Below are 19,193 nucleotides of genomic sequence, written 5' to 3' on the forward strand. Positions count from 1 at the left end.
TCGAATTTTTTAGATCGATTTTTGCAGTTAAAGTACTTTCATATTTATTTTATGTAGATTAAAAAAATAAATATATTACTATTATTGATTTTGCAGTTAAAGTACTTTCATATTTATTTAAGTATTTTTATTAGCTCATTCATCGTAAACTACCGCTATTAATTTTTAGTGTTTTTATTATTAATTTATATATTTGTTTTGAAGGTATATTATTAAACCTATACTTATATACCTATACTTTTATTAACTCGCAAAGTACATTTCTATCATCATATTACCTTAACAAGTAATAAAAGCTAGTAAGGTACTCAATATGTTGGGACCTATTTTATTTACATTCTTAATGTACATGGAATTATTTTGAGTTGCATTTATTTTGGAAGACAATCCTAAAAATTGCTGTCAAAATACTCACTCATTAGGCGCATGCTAGGCTATGTACGCATTGACGTGTGGTGCTAACATGTCTTGTGTTTTAACAGATCATGCCGAATATAATGGATCAAAATAAGTCTTATGCCTTATCAACATGTCTTTTGTGCTAGATCATGGTCTTTTTTTTTTTTAAAGGCTAAATTAGAAAAAAAAAACACATGTTAAAAGACCTAATTTTGTTTTTAACACCTTAAGATTTCGAAGTTTAATTATAACACCTGTTAAAAAATAAAAATTTTGCTTTCACCACCTAAATTGGAACAACGTTAGAGGATCTGTTAGCTGGGCCCACAATAACGGCTATTTTTTCCAAACTGCTTTATATAGTTACGACATCCTTCACTAATGTAGAATTGTTGAGCTGATTACACAAAATTGCTTCACATTTTGCGAATTCTGACTAACAAATTGGCGAAATTGTTTGATTTTACCATCATTGTTTGGGGGACGTAGATATCAAATCAGGTAATTGCGTCAATAGCACTTTAGAAACCCTAATTTATCTTTCAAAAATGAGGCGTAAATTAATCTATATGTTGTTGACTTAAATGCATAATTCAGGTCGCATCTGGCAATAGTCATGTAATTCGTAAATAGTTAGGGTTCATTGTGTGTTAATTGTGCTGTAATTTGGGAGAAAATGAAATTAGGGTTCATTGTAGAAATAATTTGGGGGTTTTGATTTGTAGGAGTGATTGTTTAATTCCCTTGGTTCAATTGTATTTTTTTATGGTTTTGCTTATTATGGATGGCAAATTGGTGCAGGAAATGTCTTCTACAAGTTTCTCACCTTCAAAGGAGAAGAAGTGCAAATGTGGTGTTCCCTTTGCAAAGCTTACCAGTTGGATAAGGGAGAACCCTGGTCGTAGGTTCAGAACATGCAAGTTCTACGATCCTGTAACTGAGAGCAGAGGTTGTAAAGCATTTGAATGGTGGATGAACAAGATGGGACAGCCTGGCAAACAGAGGTGATCAACAATTTGTTGTTAGATAAGAAACTGTTGAAGGGGGAAATTAGTGATTACAAGAGGGAAGTTGATGATCTTGGTGGACAGTTGAGGTGTTTGCTGAATGAAGTGGACAGGCTGAAAATGAAATGCAAGGCTTTAAACTCTGACAGGAATAAGATGAACAGAGAGATGCATGGAAGGAATGCTAGATCAGATCACTCTGTTCTTAGTCTTGCTGTTGGGATTAGTTTGGTCATATTAGTGATCCTTCTTATTAGGGGGTTTGTAATGCATTAAGTATAACTTGTAATGCTAGTAATTGCATGAAACAGTAATATGGTAATGTAATGATTTATAAGTGGCAGTGAACCACTATTGCAAGCAAACTAATGTACACAATTATGAAAGCAATGAATTAAGTAAGTACCTAAGTAGTTGATATTGCATTTAAGTTGTTGATCAAATTTGTTGTTGCAGTGCCTAACAAAATTGGCTGGTAAAGCCTTAAAGCAAAGTATTAATTTAACAAAACAGGATCCTTGTCCTAAACCCAAAAGTAAAGCTACAAATATTGCAACTGATTGTTCAGAAAATACAACCAACAACTAAAGTTCAGAAAAACAATTCAAACATCATTGTGTCAGCCCTCCTTGTCTGGAAGTCAGCAGCTTAGCCCTCCTTGTCTGCACTCCAGTAGCATTGGGTTCAGGTTGGCTGGAAGAGGGGTGGTGTGATGCTTGGCTTGTGGCTGCCCTTGTTGACTGTGTGAACCTTTCCTCTTACTCAATGGTTCACAGCCAGGTTGCTCTTGGGGAAAAGTCCTATTCCCAATGCTGTTTGGACCAGCCCCTATTGCACTCTATTTATTAAACACAAATACCAATAAACAAGTATCAACATCCAATTTCATCACAAATTTTAAAAGAAAAGTTACAAATCCAACAGCATACCTTCTTAGCAGCTTTGATCTCCCTCTTCTTCCTTTGCTCAACTACCCAAGGTGAATTTAAAGGAGGCCTTCCTGCAGTTCTCTGCTCAGTTGGTTCAGGTTCATGTGGGCCCTTGCAAGTCTTGGGATAGTGGCCAAATCCACCACAAATCCTACACTGACTTTTCCTCCTCTTTCTTCCCTGCTCCCCTCCTGTTGCAGATGTTCCCTCCCCAGGTTCCAGCTTCCTCTTCTTCTGTTTAGGTCTTCCAGGCTGCTGTTTGAATGCTGGTGGATGAGGCTCTCTCATGTTCACTCTCTCCCAATGCTTTGGGCCTGGCATAGGTTGAATTGCAGGCTCATATGCTGCTCTGTAAGTGTCCATAGTGTAATAGGGGTGGACAAACTGCTCAGCATCAACCCTCTGATCCATTATGCATGCAAATGCATGAATACATGGGATGCCTGTTAATTGCCAGTGATTGCAGGAACAAGACCAATTTGGCAAGTCAACTAGAACCTGGTCATCATTCAGCTGCACTTCATAAGTGTCATCCCTGGCAGCTTCAATTATGCAATTCCTAGCCACATAGCTCATCCTCTGAAATAGCTTATGCACATATGGAGTGATGTTGGTTGTGATTTCCTTGGAGTCCTCCCACTTCTCATTATTTCTCCTCATCATGTACCTCCTCATCCATTCCATTTGGGTGAGGATAGGTTTGTCTCTTGCATCTCTGATAACAGAGTTGAAAGTCTCACACATGTTGTTTAGTAACATGTTGGACCTGCAACTGTCACTGAATGCATGTCTGCACCAGTGATGAGTGGGGATGTTCTCCAAATAATTGTAAGCATCCTCATCAAGCTCCCTAATCTGTTGCATGGCTATCTGAAACTCAACCTACAACCACAATAGGAACATTATCATGAAAGAATAACATACACAACTGTTGTTGCTCTTATTTTGCTTTTATACACAACAGGAACATTATTACATGAAGTAGGTACATGAACAAGAACAATATCATGCATTTACTTATTCAAAATAATTTAAGGTCACCTAGAGACTTACAAATGTTGTTGCTCTTGCAGCACTCCAAAAGAGCTCTTTGAAAACTGATCCAGTGAACTTCAACTTGAAATTTGCCCAAATGTGCCTAACACAGAACCTAGTCTCTGCATTAGGCACAACTTCAGACAGAGCTTCAACCAGTCCCTGTTTAACATCATCAACAATTACTTGTCACACTTCAAACAATAAAGAACAGGACAGAAAATAAGACTACAATAATCAAAACAATATTACCTTCTGCCTGTCTGACATGAAGGTGAAGCCTGCCCCATCTGCACTTCCAATGCATTGCATCAAGGATTCCAGAAACCAGACCCAAGTCTCCCTGTTTTCAACCTCACAAGTTGCCCAAGCAATGGGGTAAATGCTGTTGTTCCCATCCTTGGAGACTGCAACTAAAATCTGGCTTGGATAACCTCCTTTCAAGTGGCAGTCATCCACCCCTATAATTGGCCTACACCCCTTCAAGAACCCATCCTTCAAAGGCCTTAAACAAATAAACATCCTCATAAACAAGGGAGGCTCAGGCTTTTCAATGCCATCAATCACAACATTACAACCAGACCCAGGGTTGTATTTCATTACAGCCTTCCCATAATCCTATACCCTAGCATATTGCTCTCTTGCTGAACCAAAAATGATCAACTTAGCTCTACATCTTGCCATCCAAGCCCTGTAGTAGGTCACTTCTACCCCCAAGTCATGAAGCACCCTATCCTTGATTTGCTTAACCTTCCATGATGGGTTAGTTCTGAACTCCTCAAGATACCTCTCAGCAATGAACTCTGTTGTGACCTTCTTGTTCTCCCTGCTTCTCACACATTTATGCTCCAACTTCATGGTTTTTATTTGCCAAGTCTGTTGTCTTTTTAACTTAGTAGCATGGATCTTGAAACTACACTTCACTCCACCCCTGCATATACACAAAGGCATCCTACTTGTCTTTGTGTCAAACTTGCACCCACACCTATTCCTACACTGAATAGTAATCCTAGTACTATCATTGTGTAAAAAATAGTACTCATACCTATTCTGTATGGCATGCACTCTTAAAGCTTTCCTCAACACTGTAGCATTGCTAAACCTAAGCCTATGAACAAGTACAACAGGCTTTGAGAAGTCAGATTTGTCATTAAACCATGGACTTTTGTCCTCTTCATCAGATGAACCATCCAAGCTCCTTAGGTCATCTGATTCTCCCTCAATTTCTTCTTGTAGTTGTACCTCATTCACATCCAAGTTATCTGTCAACCTTGCCTTTGGATCCTTGGAAACCCCCTCATCATGTACATCAAACTGCTTCCCAAGACTTCTTGTTACCTTAGCTAAAATTTCTTCAGAATTCTGCACAAACCACCTCTCATCCCCACTGTCATACTCCTCCTCTCCAGGCTCCCAAGTTATGTCAATCTCACTCCCATCACTTGAAGAAAAATCATCTTCCCTCCCAGTCTCACTGCCCTCACTACTATCCTCAAAAATCAATCCTTTGCCTACAGATTTTTTTTTCCCTTTCCCTTATCCAACACCTTCACACTGCCAGAACCCCTTTCAAGCTTAGCTTTACCCTTTTGTTTCCCCTTACTCAACAACTTCCCTTTACCAGGAACCCCCTTAATCTCAGCAGAAACCCCTTCAACCCTTTCTATCCCCTGTCTAGATCTAGGTTTAGGAGATTCTTCACCCTCCCTCACCTTAGGCTCATTTTTGTTAATTCTTGGGCTCTTCCTAACTACAGCAGGCTTACCTGAACTTTTCTTCCCCTTTCTCTCAGCCTTTACTGGAGTGGACTGGGCCTGGATCTCATGTATGGGCCTTAATGTTTCATTAGCAGTCACAAATACTTCAACATACCCTTCCCCATTCACTGTCTCCAGCAGCCCCTTCACTTCCTCTTCATTTACTAACTCCCTTCTCCCTGTGTTAAAGGTCCTACCTCTTTCTTTATACCAAAGTCTGTAGTTAGGTGGGACATGGACATTAAAGTTCACAAACCCATGCACAGCAGCTACCCTCAAATAATGCAAATCTATCTTATCCACTACCACATCCCTCCTCCAATAACATAACCCACCACACCAACAAAGCAAATGCTTTGATTTTGACACTTGTTTAGTAACAAAAGCACCCCCTACTCTAAATACTATATCAATTAATCCATCTTCATTGTCGGCCATTTTTCTACCTAATAAACAAATGCAAAGCAAATCAATAAAACCCAACATAGCTAACCCCATTACACAGTCAACCGCAATACTTTAATCAACAAAATCAAACATATTTAAACCAACACAATGACAAACCAGTCAACAGTCAATAAAATCAATGATTTAAATTAAATAATTCACACATTACACCAAATCATACTTAATTTAATCAAATTCAACTTTAATTACAAATTAGCCCATTTTACTGTTCTTAGGGTTCCTAATTTTTTTTTTTCCCAAATTACCCTACTACACCCACACAAATGGCATAATGCAGCACACAGTACTTGTTGAAAACTACTTTAAAGGGTTCGAAAGGTACCTGTATTGGAATCTTACTCTTGTTGCTGTCAGAATCCACGAAAAAGTCCAAGCTTTTTGGATGTTGGAAATGGCTGACGGAATCTCGCTGACTTGTTTCGCTCCAATATTGACACCTTCTCTTCCAACTCAATTTCTCAATCACAACAATCAGTATAGGGTTTGAATGTTCGCAGTAATTTTGGTTGTTCAAGATTTGCAGACGAAATTCAATGAAGCAAAATTAGTTGGGTGGTAATAAATGACAGAGAAGATAAATTCGAATTGAAGGGGATGGAATTTGGAGGGTAAACGACTATGTGGGCCCCACCAAAAAATTCCGTCACAGTTTCTGTTATCTGGTGGTGAAAGCAAAATTTTTATTTTTTAACAGGTGTTATAATTAAACTTCGAAATCTTAAGGTGTTAAAAACAAAATTAGGTCTTTTAACAGGTGTTATTTTCTAATTTAGCCTTTTTTAAATGATTTTTTTTTTTTTGTTTTATTTTTGTTGGAACGATCCATGCCAAACTTTGATCCTCATTTTATTATGAGATGTTCCTCTCAAAAACAAAAATTAAATTTACAGTATTTATTATAAGTACAAATCCAAACATGATACTATCAATTCATACTCTATCTTTTGTTTTTCCTAATTTTATGATTAAAATTGAATATCAAGATTTATTATATTAACAAACTTTCTTTTGACTAGGTACTAATCCCCTCTATCTTATCTTGATGTTCATTATAAAATCATAAAATCAGTTTAGATCCCAAATCTACAATTATTACCAGCAACAAATACGTATTAATAACGTGATAATATCAAATTAGTTACTCATATACTAAATTAATCATATCGTATATTATACGTATGAACCAAATCTTGTTTTAAAATCAATCACACAAAAACTCAAAACAATCACATTCCAAATAGACTAATAATTAAAACTACAATCCATAATTCTAAATAAAAAAAATTCAAAAATCTACCAATATCAAAACATCCTGCATATCTACTTTAGCATCCGATATTACATCTAATTAACCAACTGGCCAACTCCCTAAACAACTAGTTGGCCCCTAAATTCATATTTACTTTTAACAAAAAATACCTTTATAAAGTTTAATTAATCTTAATCGAAACCATAAGCGCCATCATCACTTTGAGAGACTTCAGGAGAATGATAATTGTATGGATACCCAACATCCTCTTCCGATTTATCGTCCCTCGAATCGTCCTGCTCCTGAGCCTCCTCTTCTTCGTCCAATTGCTCCTCCTCTGATGCCCCCCCCTTCGTTCAATTGTTGTTGTTGCTGCCCCTGCTGCACCAACCCGGCATTATCTACCCCTTGCTGCCCCTCCTGCACCAACCCGGCATCATCTACCCCTATTGCAGGTTAATCCTATACTACTTCATCCTGGATAGCTACATTTATATCAATGCCCTGTTAAATTTGACCCTCATCATCGCTGATGTCCATATCAGCCTCCCCTCCTTTAACCCTAACACCAAAAAACCTCATTCACACTACTACACTTACCCCTACTTTTAGATGACTCACCGTGAAAGCCTACACATGTAGTCATTCTCACTGGTTCCTCATCACTATCACTATCAACTTCAATTGGAGTATGAAAGTTGCTTCCAGGCTTTGGTTCCTGACCTTTGCTTTTGCTCTTAGCCACCGCATCCCACCTTGCTAACTGATTATCAACTTCTTTCATTTGCTCCATCACTGACTCAAGTTTCTTGGTCGCTTGCGAACGGACTTCGGCGGCTACTAGAAATTCACCCCGGAGTTTGTCTTTCCGCTTCTCCAGAAATTTCCGATACCACTCAGCATTGAATGGATTATTGTCATCATTTCCGGCCATATTTGATCCCTTAGGGTTTCTGCTTGTTTGATTTTGTAGAGAAAGGATGAAAAGGATATGGAAAGGCTCTTGGAATTTTCTCAGAAAAATAAGTGAACTGTTAAACATCGCCCGCAAATTCCTACATAAAGCCCACAAAATAAGAGTGAAATGACACTTTTGCCCTCATACTAAAAAACACACAATTTCTCTCTCTACTCTCTACTTCCACTTTCTCTCTCTAAATTATTTCCAAAGCTATGTCGAGGCGGCCCGGCAAGGAAGTGGCGGCACCGGCGGTGGGCGGAAGGCGGTTTGCCGGCCAGAAGGTAAATTTTTTAATTTTTGTAATTTTTTTTTTAAAAAAAAAACCTCCGGCGACGGTGGGGCGCCAAGGCGAGACGCCACCACCACGGCGGAGGCGCCTAGGCAAGGCGCCCGTACGGTGGTGGCGGCGCCTAGCCCAGACGCCACTACCACGGCGGCGGCGCAGAGGCTACGCGCCACGGCCGTGGTAGTGGCGTCTGGGCTTGGCGCCGACACCACCGTACAGGCGCCTTGCCTAGGCGCCTCGTTCTTTTTTTTTTTAAAAAATTTTTTTTTTGTTTTTTTTTAATTTTAAATTTTATTTTCGATTTTTTTTTTTTTTTTTTTTTTAAAAATTTGTTTTTCTTTTTTTTAAATTGTATGTTCCCTTTTTTTTTTATCTTTTTTTTTTAAATTTTGTTTTTTTATTTGTTTTAATTTTATATTTTTTATGTTTATAATTTTATTTCCGTGACTTGTTTATTTGCTTTTGTGTTTATTTTCGACTTTTTTTAATTTGTTTTCGTTATTATGTTTCGTTATTTACTTGGAGTTAGGCATCGCAATTTAGACCTGGTGCGGGGAAGAGTATTGACGTCGTGAGGAGTACGATCTACTCAATGGAGAGCTCGGGGCCCAGACACGTTAGATCCCGTGGTATTTCGGCCTCGGCCCGCAGAGAACGGGTGCACTGTTCTGCGGACGATCAAGATGATGATGATGATGATGAGGAGGAGGAGGAGGAGGTCGAGGAGGAGGAGGTCGAGGACGAGGATGATGCAGATGAGGATGTCGACGATCAGAGTGGACCATATGATGATTACGGTCCATTCAGTCAGAGACTTGATGATACGTATGAGACGCATAGGGTAGATGTGCGTAAGGGTCGAGATGGTAGGTTTGTTAGTAGATCTGGCACATCATCTGCGTCCACTGTGTCTGCGGGTAGCAGAAAACGGTCGAGGGCCGTTAATGATTCTTGGATGGTGAGGGGTGAGGTGGCCGCTTAACTGTCGATGCCCCACTTTGTATGCTATCAGCTCATGGTTGTGATATCCCCATTTGTCGTAACCCTTCACTTCCCAACCGTCACGCCTTTGATGTTGTCGAACCTTAACTCGGAACTGACACCCACAACCTTTCCGCTTTGAGTCAAACCGAATCGCTTTACTGAAATCTCGTTCTTCTCTTTTGCGATAACGGTCGCATCTCAAAATGCGATCCATTCTACCATCCCGTTGAGATTTATGAGTTGCTACTACTAAACAAAAGCCTGATCTAATTGCAACCTGTTTTGCCCAATCAATCGCTTGTTGAGCATCTTCGAACAGGCCATCATGTACAAAAATCCCACTGTAATCATTTCCGTCTCCACCATAATCCTGTAACAATAACATATAACGTATAAATATAATTACATTAAGATTAAATTAACAAAAACAAACAAAAAAAAAAAAAATAGGGGATTAAATTAAAAAATAAAATAAAGAAAAAAAAAAAAAAAAAAAAATTCCCCTACTGGCGCCTGGCCAGGACGCCGGAGCCACGGCCGGGGCGCCTGGTCAGGACGCCGCCGCCATGGTGGCGGCGTGGTGGCCAGGCGCCTTGGCCGTGGCTGCGGCGTCCTGGCCACGCGCCACTACTATGGTCGAGGCTTCTCCACCAGGCGCCGTGACCACGGTGGCGGCGTCCTGGCTAGGCGCCACAACCACGGCATGGCCTTTTGGCTAGGCGCCAGCCACCATTTCGTCCTTACGATGCGTTACGAACCTCGTTTTCCGATGACGACGGCGATTCTCCGGTGATCCTCGGCGATCCGGTGCTGCTCCACATTTTTTTAGTGCGAAAAATTTATCTTCCGTTAAAATTATAAAAAGGGCAAATTTGTCAAAAAATTATAAAATGTGGGCTTTATGTAGAGATTTGCGGGCGATGAATAACAAGTCCCAAAAATAAAGACCAAATTTAGGGGGATGTGTAATTAAGATCGATTTCTGGCTTTTATTGGAAATCAAGGACGTTTTTCCAAAGTGAGCCAATTTTGGCAAATATTAACCAAAATGGTTGCGTGGCAAAAGTATTTACCAAACTAAGCTTCCAGGCTAAAACGCTGTCTCGGTCAGCGTTTTATGCCTGGGTTTTTTTTTTAAAAAAATCAACCTAAAAACGCTGTCTGGGACAACGTCTTTGTTGTTGACCTTTTTTTAAAAAATTTTTGTAATTGCCTTTTATTTATAAAAATGTTTTTAAAAAACAAAAACAGTTATACCAAAGACGCTGTCCGAGACAGCGTTTAACTCTGGAACTATAAACGCTGTCTCAGACAGCGTTTAAGGTTATTAATGAAACGCTGTCTGAGACAGCGTTTCTGTCGTTTTTTTTTTCCTGCAACAGCGTATTTCATCCTTTCATTTCCTCCTCCTTCATTCTCAAACCCCTTCTTTCCCAAACTCTAACTTAATCCCCCTCTCTCTCATACTTGTGCTCCTCCGTATAGACCGGCGGTGCCACCTCCACCGTCGCCCTCCGTCACCTCCACCGTCGCCCTCCGTGTAGCCCACTATACACTCCCCTCACCCTGAAATAGGTATTCATTCAACTTTCTTTGTGTTTTAAATTCTAGGGTTTATGTTGGTGATTTCTAATTTTTTTGGAATTGGGTTAAAATGTTGATGAGGTTGAGTTGTTAGTGTTAAAAATGTTGAATTGTTAGTGTTGGTAAATTATTAGTGTTGGTAATTGTTGAATTGTTAGTGTTGATAATGGTAGTGTTGATATTGTTAGTGTTGATAATAGTTTGGATAATGTTGAATTGTTGTTGTTGGTTTTGTTGAAAATTGTTGACAATGGTTGATAATTATTAGGTTTTGAACAATTGTAATTACCTACATTGTTGTGTAATAATGGTGATTTAGGGGTTCTTAGTAGTTAATTTGTATAGTATGTAAAAAAATTTTGTTTGATTGTGGTGATTTAGGGATGATTTAACGGCTTTACGTAAAATGTGTTTTGGTTGTTATGTAGAATATGGCTGGACAAAATGTAGCGTTGTTATGTCGATGGGGAGGTGAAATTTTGTGTAATGGATCAAATGTGGAGTACAGTGGAGGGAATATGGACCTTATAACACTTGAACCGAACATGACTGTGACTGATCTGATGAATGAGGTTCACAGTTGTATTGGTTCAAACCCTATGACTGTTGAACTGAACCTTAAAATGAGGTGTGATACTGGTCATGGGGTGCAAGTGTTACCTATCTCTACGAACAGACATTTGAAAGGTTTGAGGAGCATGGTAGGAATGAAGGGTTTTCCCAATGAGATATATGTAGAAACAGTGCCTATATGTACCCAACAAAGTACTCGGGCAGAACAACAAGCTACATATGTCTCTGATTACAACACCGCGTCCTTCCAAGAGCCCGCAAACCACATTCCATCGAATGCATATGGGATGGATTCTTTCACTCGAATGATGCAGGACGACCAATTTCACTTGCCTTTTAGTTCTCATATAGCTTCACCAGTACATGCGGGGGGACGCGTGACAGTGTTCGGCCAGCCTGCTCCGTCGTCATCGAACACCGTGGCATCTTCGCCGATGCAATTGCATAGCTACTCTCCTATGCAAGGTGATGGTGGTCGATGGTGGGGGTTGTTGGTGGATTGTGGTGGCAAGAATCATGGCAGGGGGTGGTGGGTGGGGGCAGAAGAAAGTGGCAGATCAGTGGCAAAAGGCTGATTCTGCTGCTGTTTTGCACACCAGCAGAGAAACGCTGTCCGGGACAGCGTTTTAGGTTGAAAATAAGACGCTGTCTGAGACAGCGTTTTAGGTACAAGGAAGTTTGTACATAAAGCGCTGTCTGGGACAGCGTCTTTGGTATAACTGTTTTTGTTTTTTAAAAACATTTTTATAAATAAAAGGCAATTACAAAAATTTACAAAAAAAGGTCAACAACAAAGACGTTGTCCCAGACAGCGTTTTTAGGTTGATTTTTTTTAAAAAAAAAACCCAGGCATAAAACGCTGACTGAGACAGCGTTTTAGCCTGGAAGCTTAGTTTGGTAAATACTTTTGCCATGCAACCATTTTGGTTAATATTTGCCAAAATTGGCTCACTTTGGAAAAACGTCCGGAAATCAATCCTTTAATACATCATGTCTTTTTGATTTGTACTGTTTCAAGAGAATAGGAAGAGTTTTACTGTTTCAATAGGACAACTCACGTACTACGAGGAAATATTTCGGTTTCTTGTTACACATAAGAAAATAAGGACTACATAGGAATAGTTCAAAATTAGTAATTTTATAATTTATCTACCGTAATCGATTTAATATAAAACGAAAAAGTGAAATCATATTAAATAAGAATCTTTATTTTTTAAATTATTCTGTCAAAATTACAGATAATGTATCGAATTTGGTCACATAAAAACTTATTATGTGTGGGAATAACTTATCCGACTCTAAATGTTTACCTGAAACCGAATTGTTTTCGAACTTATTGGACTAAAAAAAAACACGAAGTTAACCCGAAAATTAGTAATTTTACCCGACCTTTTTTTAAACTCAATTCAAAACAACCCGTGAGTCCCTACTAGACCTGACCCAAAATAACAACGGATTAATTAGGTAATGACTTTTTTATTATAATGGATATCAGGGGATTTTGAAAATAAAGTTTAAAATAACATGTTGAATTTGGGTTCAGATCTACTTGAAACTTAGTTGGAGTTGACCCGAATTGAATTCAACCGAATTCTTTTTTTTGTACCTAATCATAAATTGGCCCAATGTTGAGTCGAATATAATTAAGCCGAGTTTATTTGGTTTTTTATGGAAAAGTGACCCAAAATTCTATATACGTCATTACTACTCAAATGTTACAAAAAATATCAATTGACTTGATAGTTACCCATTATTAAGGTTAATACTCAATAATAACTATAGGTTTCCCTCAAAAAAACAAAAAATTTAAAAAATTAAAAAATCTACAAGTTCAAACTCACCTTATTTGAATATGTATTACCATAATAATAAAAGGAAGGAAATAAAAAATTATATATAATAAAAAAAATTAAAAAAAAATCCAAACAATACTTTTGTATAGTACTCCCCCTTTACCAAGAAACTAACTATAAATCAATTCTTTTTACCGTATATAACACGGTCGAGGTACCACCCAATGTTCCACATACTACACACATACTATCTACCTAACCACGCATCATGAGTTTGATTCCTCATAAAACCCCCCCGTATTTTTTTTATTTTTGATTTTTTGGATTCTAGGATGTTATATCTACAACACGTTTACAACTTTACATGCATACTAAATTATAAGGGACAGATTTCTGTATCGTTGTTGCTTTATATGAGCAATATTGCCCCACGTGAATTATAATCATTGCACATCTGCACTTCAATTTGATTTTAATTCAACATTGTGCTTTTTAATAATATCATTGTGTACCTTGTTACCAAATTTATCTAGATCATCCATTGTCCTCCCATTAAAGTAATGTGTGTTTATTGGTGTGGGTGTTGGGATAATCTTAATTAGCATTTAGAGGAGTTGTAAATGTTATCATTCTTTGAAAACTAGTAGGCCACAATTCACCCTCTCTCTTATATGGTGACATCTTTATACTCATGTTTTAAACTAATTTCAAATTAAACATATTATTTTATACTCATTAAATTAATATGGCTTGATTACAAATTGGATTTGGATGAAATTTAAAACTAATTTTAAACTAATTAATTTCAAATTAAACATGACCAAACACTTCGGATTGATTACAAATCGGGTTAGGATGAAATTTTTTTGGGTTTCACATATTTCGACAACAGATCAATTTCAACTAAACCTGTAGGGTAGGTTTTTAAGACCCCTGTAAATTACCACTTCTTACTTCAGAATTTAATACTCCCTCCAGCACATAGTAAGAGCCAAATATTTTTGGATACGTAAACCGGAGCATTTACGTTTTCTTTTTTTTTTTTCCAAATCTGAGCTTATTTTGTGGTCATAAATGAGTGATGAGCACAACTACTCCCTAAACTTAGCTAAAAGTTGCAGTAAGCTCACTGAACTTTCAAAAGTTACAAGTTACTCACTATAACCTCTTATGACCTTCATTTACAGGTTAATTGGTAAAACTCTCTAATCTTTTGACCTAAAACTTAGAGCACACCCTAAACTTTCCTAAAACTCCCTAAAGTTCCTCACATAATTTTTAATTAATTAGCAATTTAATTATAAAAATTATTATTTAAAAAATTTCTATCAAGACCTATATATATACTGTAATACATGTATGATACTATTAGTGACCCCTTAAAATAATATGAAGTACATAATAGTGACAAAATATTGGCTATTTATATATTTTTGGTTTTTTGAAAAAAAATAATAAATTTTTTTTTTTGGCTTTTTAGTTACAAAACTTTATAGACACTAACTAATATTAATGACAACCGCTATTAAGAAACAATAATTTCAACATCACAAAAAATTCTAAACTTTCTTCTTGATCATGATCGTATCACAACAAAATTGGAATTTTAAGTTTTTTTTTCAATCAACACACGCAGCTGCAAATTCTTATGATGATCTGATGAGGGGGTTTTTTTTAAGGAGACGATAAGGGATTTTTAGTACTATGTTCTCTTTTGAAGTCAGCTAATTATAAATTTTGTTGAGTGTAATGTGTATAATAAATCAAACATTCAAACTAATAGCTACTCGTATGTGATATATAATGGCACACAATGAATATGCTCATCTTGTTCAAAGAATAATGAATATGCTCATCTTGTTCAAAAAACAATGAATAAGCCATTCTTTCTACTTTGATGTTAATGTACATGGATCATCTAATTAAAAAAAAAAATTAAAAATAAACAAATGAACCATTTTATTAGTGCAAAGGAAAAGATTTCGTCCAAGTAAAAGATTTAGTCTGTTTTAGAATTAATATTTAGTGTTCCCATTGACTTTCAAATGTATGATTAGATTGTTATTTGTTAAATTAAAAAATATTAAAAACATAAAAATAAACAAATCAAAGTTTAAGGAGTTTACATATTAGTACAATAGTTTAGGGAAAGTTAAGGAGTTAACCTGCTATATCAAGTTGCTACCTAAAATATGACCTCCAACCACCTGAGTAGTGAGTAACTTGCAACTTGTAAGAGTTTAGTGACTGACTTGCAACTTTTGGCTGATTTTAGGGAGTAGTTGTATGCTTTACTCACTCATAAATAATCAAAACAAGTTTGATGTCCTGTGCAACCCACGATTTTTTACAGATGTTATTTTTATCTATAATGCTAATTCAAAAATAATTAAAAAAAATATTTTACAAAATCAAATAAAATAACATAAACTACTCAAATGTGGGGATTGGGGATGAAGGCCAATAATCATGTAAGTCTAGGCTTCATGATTGACATTTTGTATTAAGAGTTCTCATATGGTTCATCTTCATATAAGGCGAAACTGATTAACCTATTAAGTCGCCTTGTATATATTTGGCGACTCAGTAAGTGAGAGCATAGCTCACAAAACTCACCTATTAAGTTTCCCAATACGTATAAGGCGACTTGACAGGTTTTGGAGTTGCACCTTATGTACAAGTGACTTTGAACATCTAATGTAAACCACCTAATTAAATAAGTCAAGTTATAGAGTCTCATGAATATATTGGGCGACTTTTTAACCTATAAAGTCGACTTCATATATATTAGGCGACTCAATAAGGTGGTTTGTTGATTTTAACCCCCACTTAATTAACAAGTCGGCGAATAAGTATTAGCCGACTCGATAGGTTTATAAGTACCACCTTATGACTCTAATTGTCCAACTTTTTATTTTGGTTATTTACTTAACTATTTGGGTATTGTGGTATAAATCGAGTCATGTACAGATTGGTTTTGATACCATTGTGTGTGTTATTGAGTATTCCTTGGGATATCATTGGGAGACACCATGTGTTTGACTTTCTTTTAAGCTTTTCAAGCCGGTGAATAACCCTCAAAATATCATCCCTTTCTTCATATGGGTTGTAAAATTTTGTAAATAAATATATCCATCTCCCTACAATGCATGATAAAACATGATTATTATTATTTTTTAATAAAACATGATTATACAAGATAACAATATCAAATTCTTTTAAGTATATTAAATGAAATTATTTCATTTTATTAACATTATCAAAATCCTTTTATTCTATTAAATGTAAAAACTATTATACTACGTGCAAAGGGGAGGAACAATTGCATCTCTCCCTATCCACCCATTTAGACCACGTGTAAAGGGAGGATTGAAAAGTAACTTTTCTTCTGCTTTTTTTTACTACCTTCACAACTTTCCTTTAAACCCTAACTCCCCCATCCGTACCCCCCCCCCCACATTCGAGTATTCCAGAACTACTTTCCGGCCGAGGCCAGATCCGGGTAACCCATCTTCGATCAAGTATGTATCCAATCCTAAACATTCCTCTTCTATAAATGTAGTTCCAACACTGTTATTCATGTATCTATTTACATAATAATTGTGTTGGATTTTTATTCACTTCCTTAAAATTTTGATTATTAATTCGTTTGTTATGTTAATTGATATAGAGGCTCAATTTTGTGTTTGATAATGCTTTTACATTACATACGTGCACTAATGCCTTCAATTGCAATTTCGTGTTCGGCATGTTTGATGTGCCCTGATTTATTTGAAGATTGACGGTATTTAGAATATGAAATTGGGTGGTATTAGTTACTGATCTTTGTTTAGGGGTTAAAATGGGATCTTTTGACTCTATTGTTATAGGGTTTTTGGAAATTTAATTTGTTTCACGTATTCTTGTACACACTAAAATAGGATAAACTGTTTAATATGTACATTTATATATGTTAATTTGGGATCATTTGACTGTTTAATAAAATTTTGAATTTCTCTGTTGGCTTGCTCAATTACAAGTTGGATAGCTATTTTGAAGCTTGCTCAGTATATAGTTACGAATATGGAAAACAAACCCCTGCAGTAATCATATGCTGCTAAAAAATCAAGTGAAAATTGTTGTTGTTTTTGTCAAAAATAGAAATTGTTGTGCTTATTGGGGGTGATTATGGTCCTACTTTTGGGGGTGATTGTGCTTATTGGAGGTGAATATTCTTATTGGGGTGTGAATGTGGTCCTACTTTTGGATTCATTTGGAAAATTATACTTCAGAGTACCTGTAACAATGGTATTCCTTATTCCTACCATTTTGAGTAATTTACTATACATTTTCAATTACCCTATCATTACAATAAACTTGGTCCTTGTTATTTTTTATTGTTAATATTATTTAAAAAAAAAAACGTGTCCCTTGTTTTAATGTATTGTTAGTATTATGTAAATACACTTGTCCCTTGTTTTTTTGTATCGTTAATATCATTACAATAAACATAATTATTCGTTTCTACATTTACAATGCAAGTGTTATAGGAAAACAATGTCACTTTGGCGATTTGAATTTATACTCGATACTCCTCAAAAGTTTACAACTGTGGTGAGTTGGCCACTTATTTTCGGATTATCTACTTCAAGATTTTTTAAATGCCTTGCACATCATTGGTAATACTAAAACGGCCCTAATATTAAATCTTACCAGCGTATTCCAACTCGTATGAATAGGGAGGTGCAAGAATTATGGATTAAGAGGGATTGTACATATCGTTTGTTAAGCCTTCACCGCAGAACTGAGAACAAAGTGTACCCTGTGCGGTTGAGACATGTGTTTAAGGGTCCGAGGCAATTTGAGACTTTTTTAAGTGAAGGATGGAGGGAGTTTGTCACCTCAAGCAGTTTACGAATAAGAGTCCGCCTCCTATTAGTGTTAGAGGACGACGATTGAATGCTTTATCAGGTTAGGATATGGCTTGACGAGAAAGAAATTACAGTAGTGGACCCTTGGGTACTCATAGAGAATGATGGTTCAATAAGTGACGTCGACGAAAGGGAGTATGTGCCCAATGAGTGTTTGTGGAAGACACCCTCTTTTGAATGCACATTCACCAAAGGTTACATCAACAAACCTAAAATCGTAAGTAAAACGATATTATACTTCTTGGCTTGGCTGGTTTAATTTGTTAGCCTTATTCTTTTGGTGCTTTACTTCGTTAGTGTTTATCAAATCTTCTTAGCGCCTGCTTTACTTTGTTAGTGTTTATCAAATCTTCTTGGTGGCTGATTACTTGCTTTGTTAGTGTTTATACATTTTCTTGTTGGCTGCTTAATTTTGTTGGCTTTTTTAAGGTGTTAGTATTTAGCCTCAATTATTTTGATTCTTCACTTTGATAATGTGTATCTTGTTACTGTTTATCCTATCTTTTTGGCTACTTTTCTTTGTCAGTGTTTATCATATCTTGTTGGATTCATCGTATCTTATATTGATGTTAAATGTGGTTCAGAACATTCCATTACACTTTGCCCGTGCACATGTCCAAGGTCTTAAAGACCCAACTGATGTACGATTGTATGTGAGTCGGTGGTGGCCAGCAACAATGCGCATTCAGTTTGACATAAACAACAAGATTTTAACTTGCACCGTCAGAAAAGGAGTTTCAGAAATGATTGCGGGTGAAGGGGTTGAACTTGGTGAAAAGGCTCTGGTTGAGTTGGAAGATATGGAACCTCCAACATTAGGCATTACATTCACTTGATCCACCTAACTTTAGGCTCGTTATTGCAATTTGGCTTTCACTTGACTAGTACCAATATTTTGACTCAATGGTACATGGGGCTTTTGTTTGTCAATATTAGGACATAACCTCTTGCAGTTGCTATTTCTAATATTAATCACTAACTTATTGTAACGTATTCTACTGCCTGGTTGAATGCTTTTGATTGTACATTCTTCGACATGATCCTTTGCAATTTGTGTATTGTAATGACTTATTGAATACTTTGGATTGTGCATTCTTAGACATGATTCTTTGCAATTTATTTGTTGGGCTGATTCCCCAGTGTTATTTCAATTGCCCCTAATCAAACATATTTACATTGGATTTCTATTGAATTCGATTTGTGCGCCACTAAGTTATGTTAAATTTTTGTTGAATTCAATTTGTGCATTCTTAAACAT

General features: G+C 36.6%; 2 protein-coding genes across 4 annotated transcripts; one reads left to right on the top strand and one right to left on the bottom strand.

Moving 5' to 3' along the window:
* Window positions 1-2,046: 2,046 nt before the first annotated feature.
* Window positions 2,047-3,983, bottom strand: LOC110726216. The gene is made up of 4 exons (XM_021905684.1): window positions 3,623-3,983; window positions 3,389-3,532; window positions 2,336-3,217; window positions 2,047-2,244 (listed from the first exon to the last, which is right to left on the bottom strand). The coding sequence occupies exons 1-4, from the start codon at window positions 3,968-3,970 to the stop codon at window positions 2,047-2,049; spliced, it is 1,572 nt and encodes a 523-aa protein (XP_021761376.1). The 5' UTR covers window positions 3,971-3,983.
* A 12,400-nt stretch (window positions 3,984-16,383) lies between these two features.
* LOC110726194 lies at window positions 16,384-19,013 on the top strand. 3 transcript variants are annotated; one of them, XM_021905660.1, is made up of 3 exons: window positions 16,384-16,546; window positions 17,744-18,152; window positions 18,520-19,013. In XM_021905660.1, exons 2-3 carry the CDS (start codon window positions 17,964-17,966, stop codon window positions 18,769-18,771), a joined length of 441 nt encoding a protein of 146 aa, XP_021761352.1. In that variant the 5' UTR covers window positions 16,384-16,546; window positions 17,744-17,963; the 3' UTR covers window positions 18,772-19,013. The 3 variants fall into 3 exon arrangements, 2 of the variants coding, with proteins under 2 accessions (XP_021761352.1, XP_021761351.1); XR_002512345.1 differs by lacking the exon at window positions 16,384-16,546 and adding an exon at window positions 16,553-17,618 and having other exon boundaries at window positions 17,721-18,152; XM_021905659.1 differs by lacking the exon at window positions 16,384-16,546 and having other exon boundaries at window positions 16,559-18,152.
* The last annotated feature ends 180 nt before the right edge of the window (window positions 19,014-19,193 follow it).

The sequence above is a fragment of the Chenopodium quinoa genome, unplaced genomic scaffold, assembly GCF_001683475.1.
Source record: "Chenopodium quinoa cultivar QQ74 unplaced genomic scaffold, ASM168347v1, whole genome shotgun sequence".
In the NCBI taxonomy this organism is placed as follows: domain Eukaryota; kingdom Viridiplantae; phylum Streptophyta; class Magnoliopsida; order Caryophyllales; family Amaranthaceae; genus Chenopodium; species Chenopodium quinoa.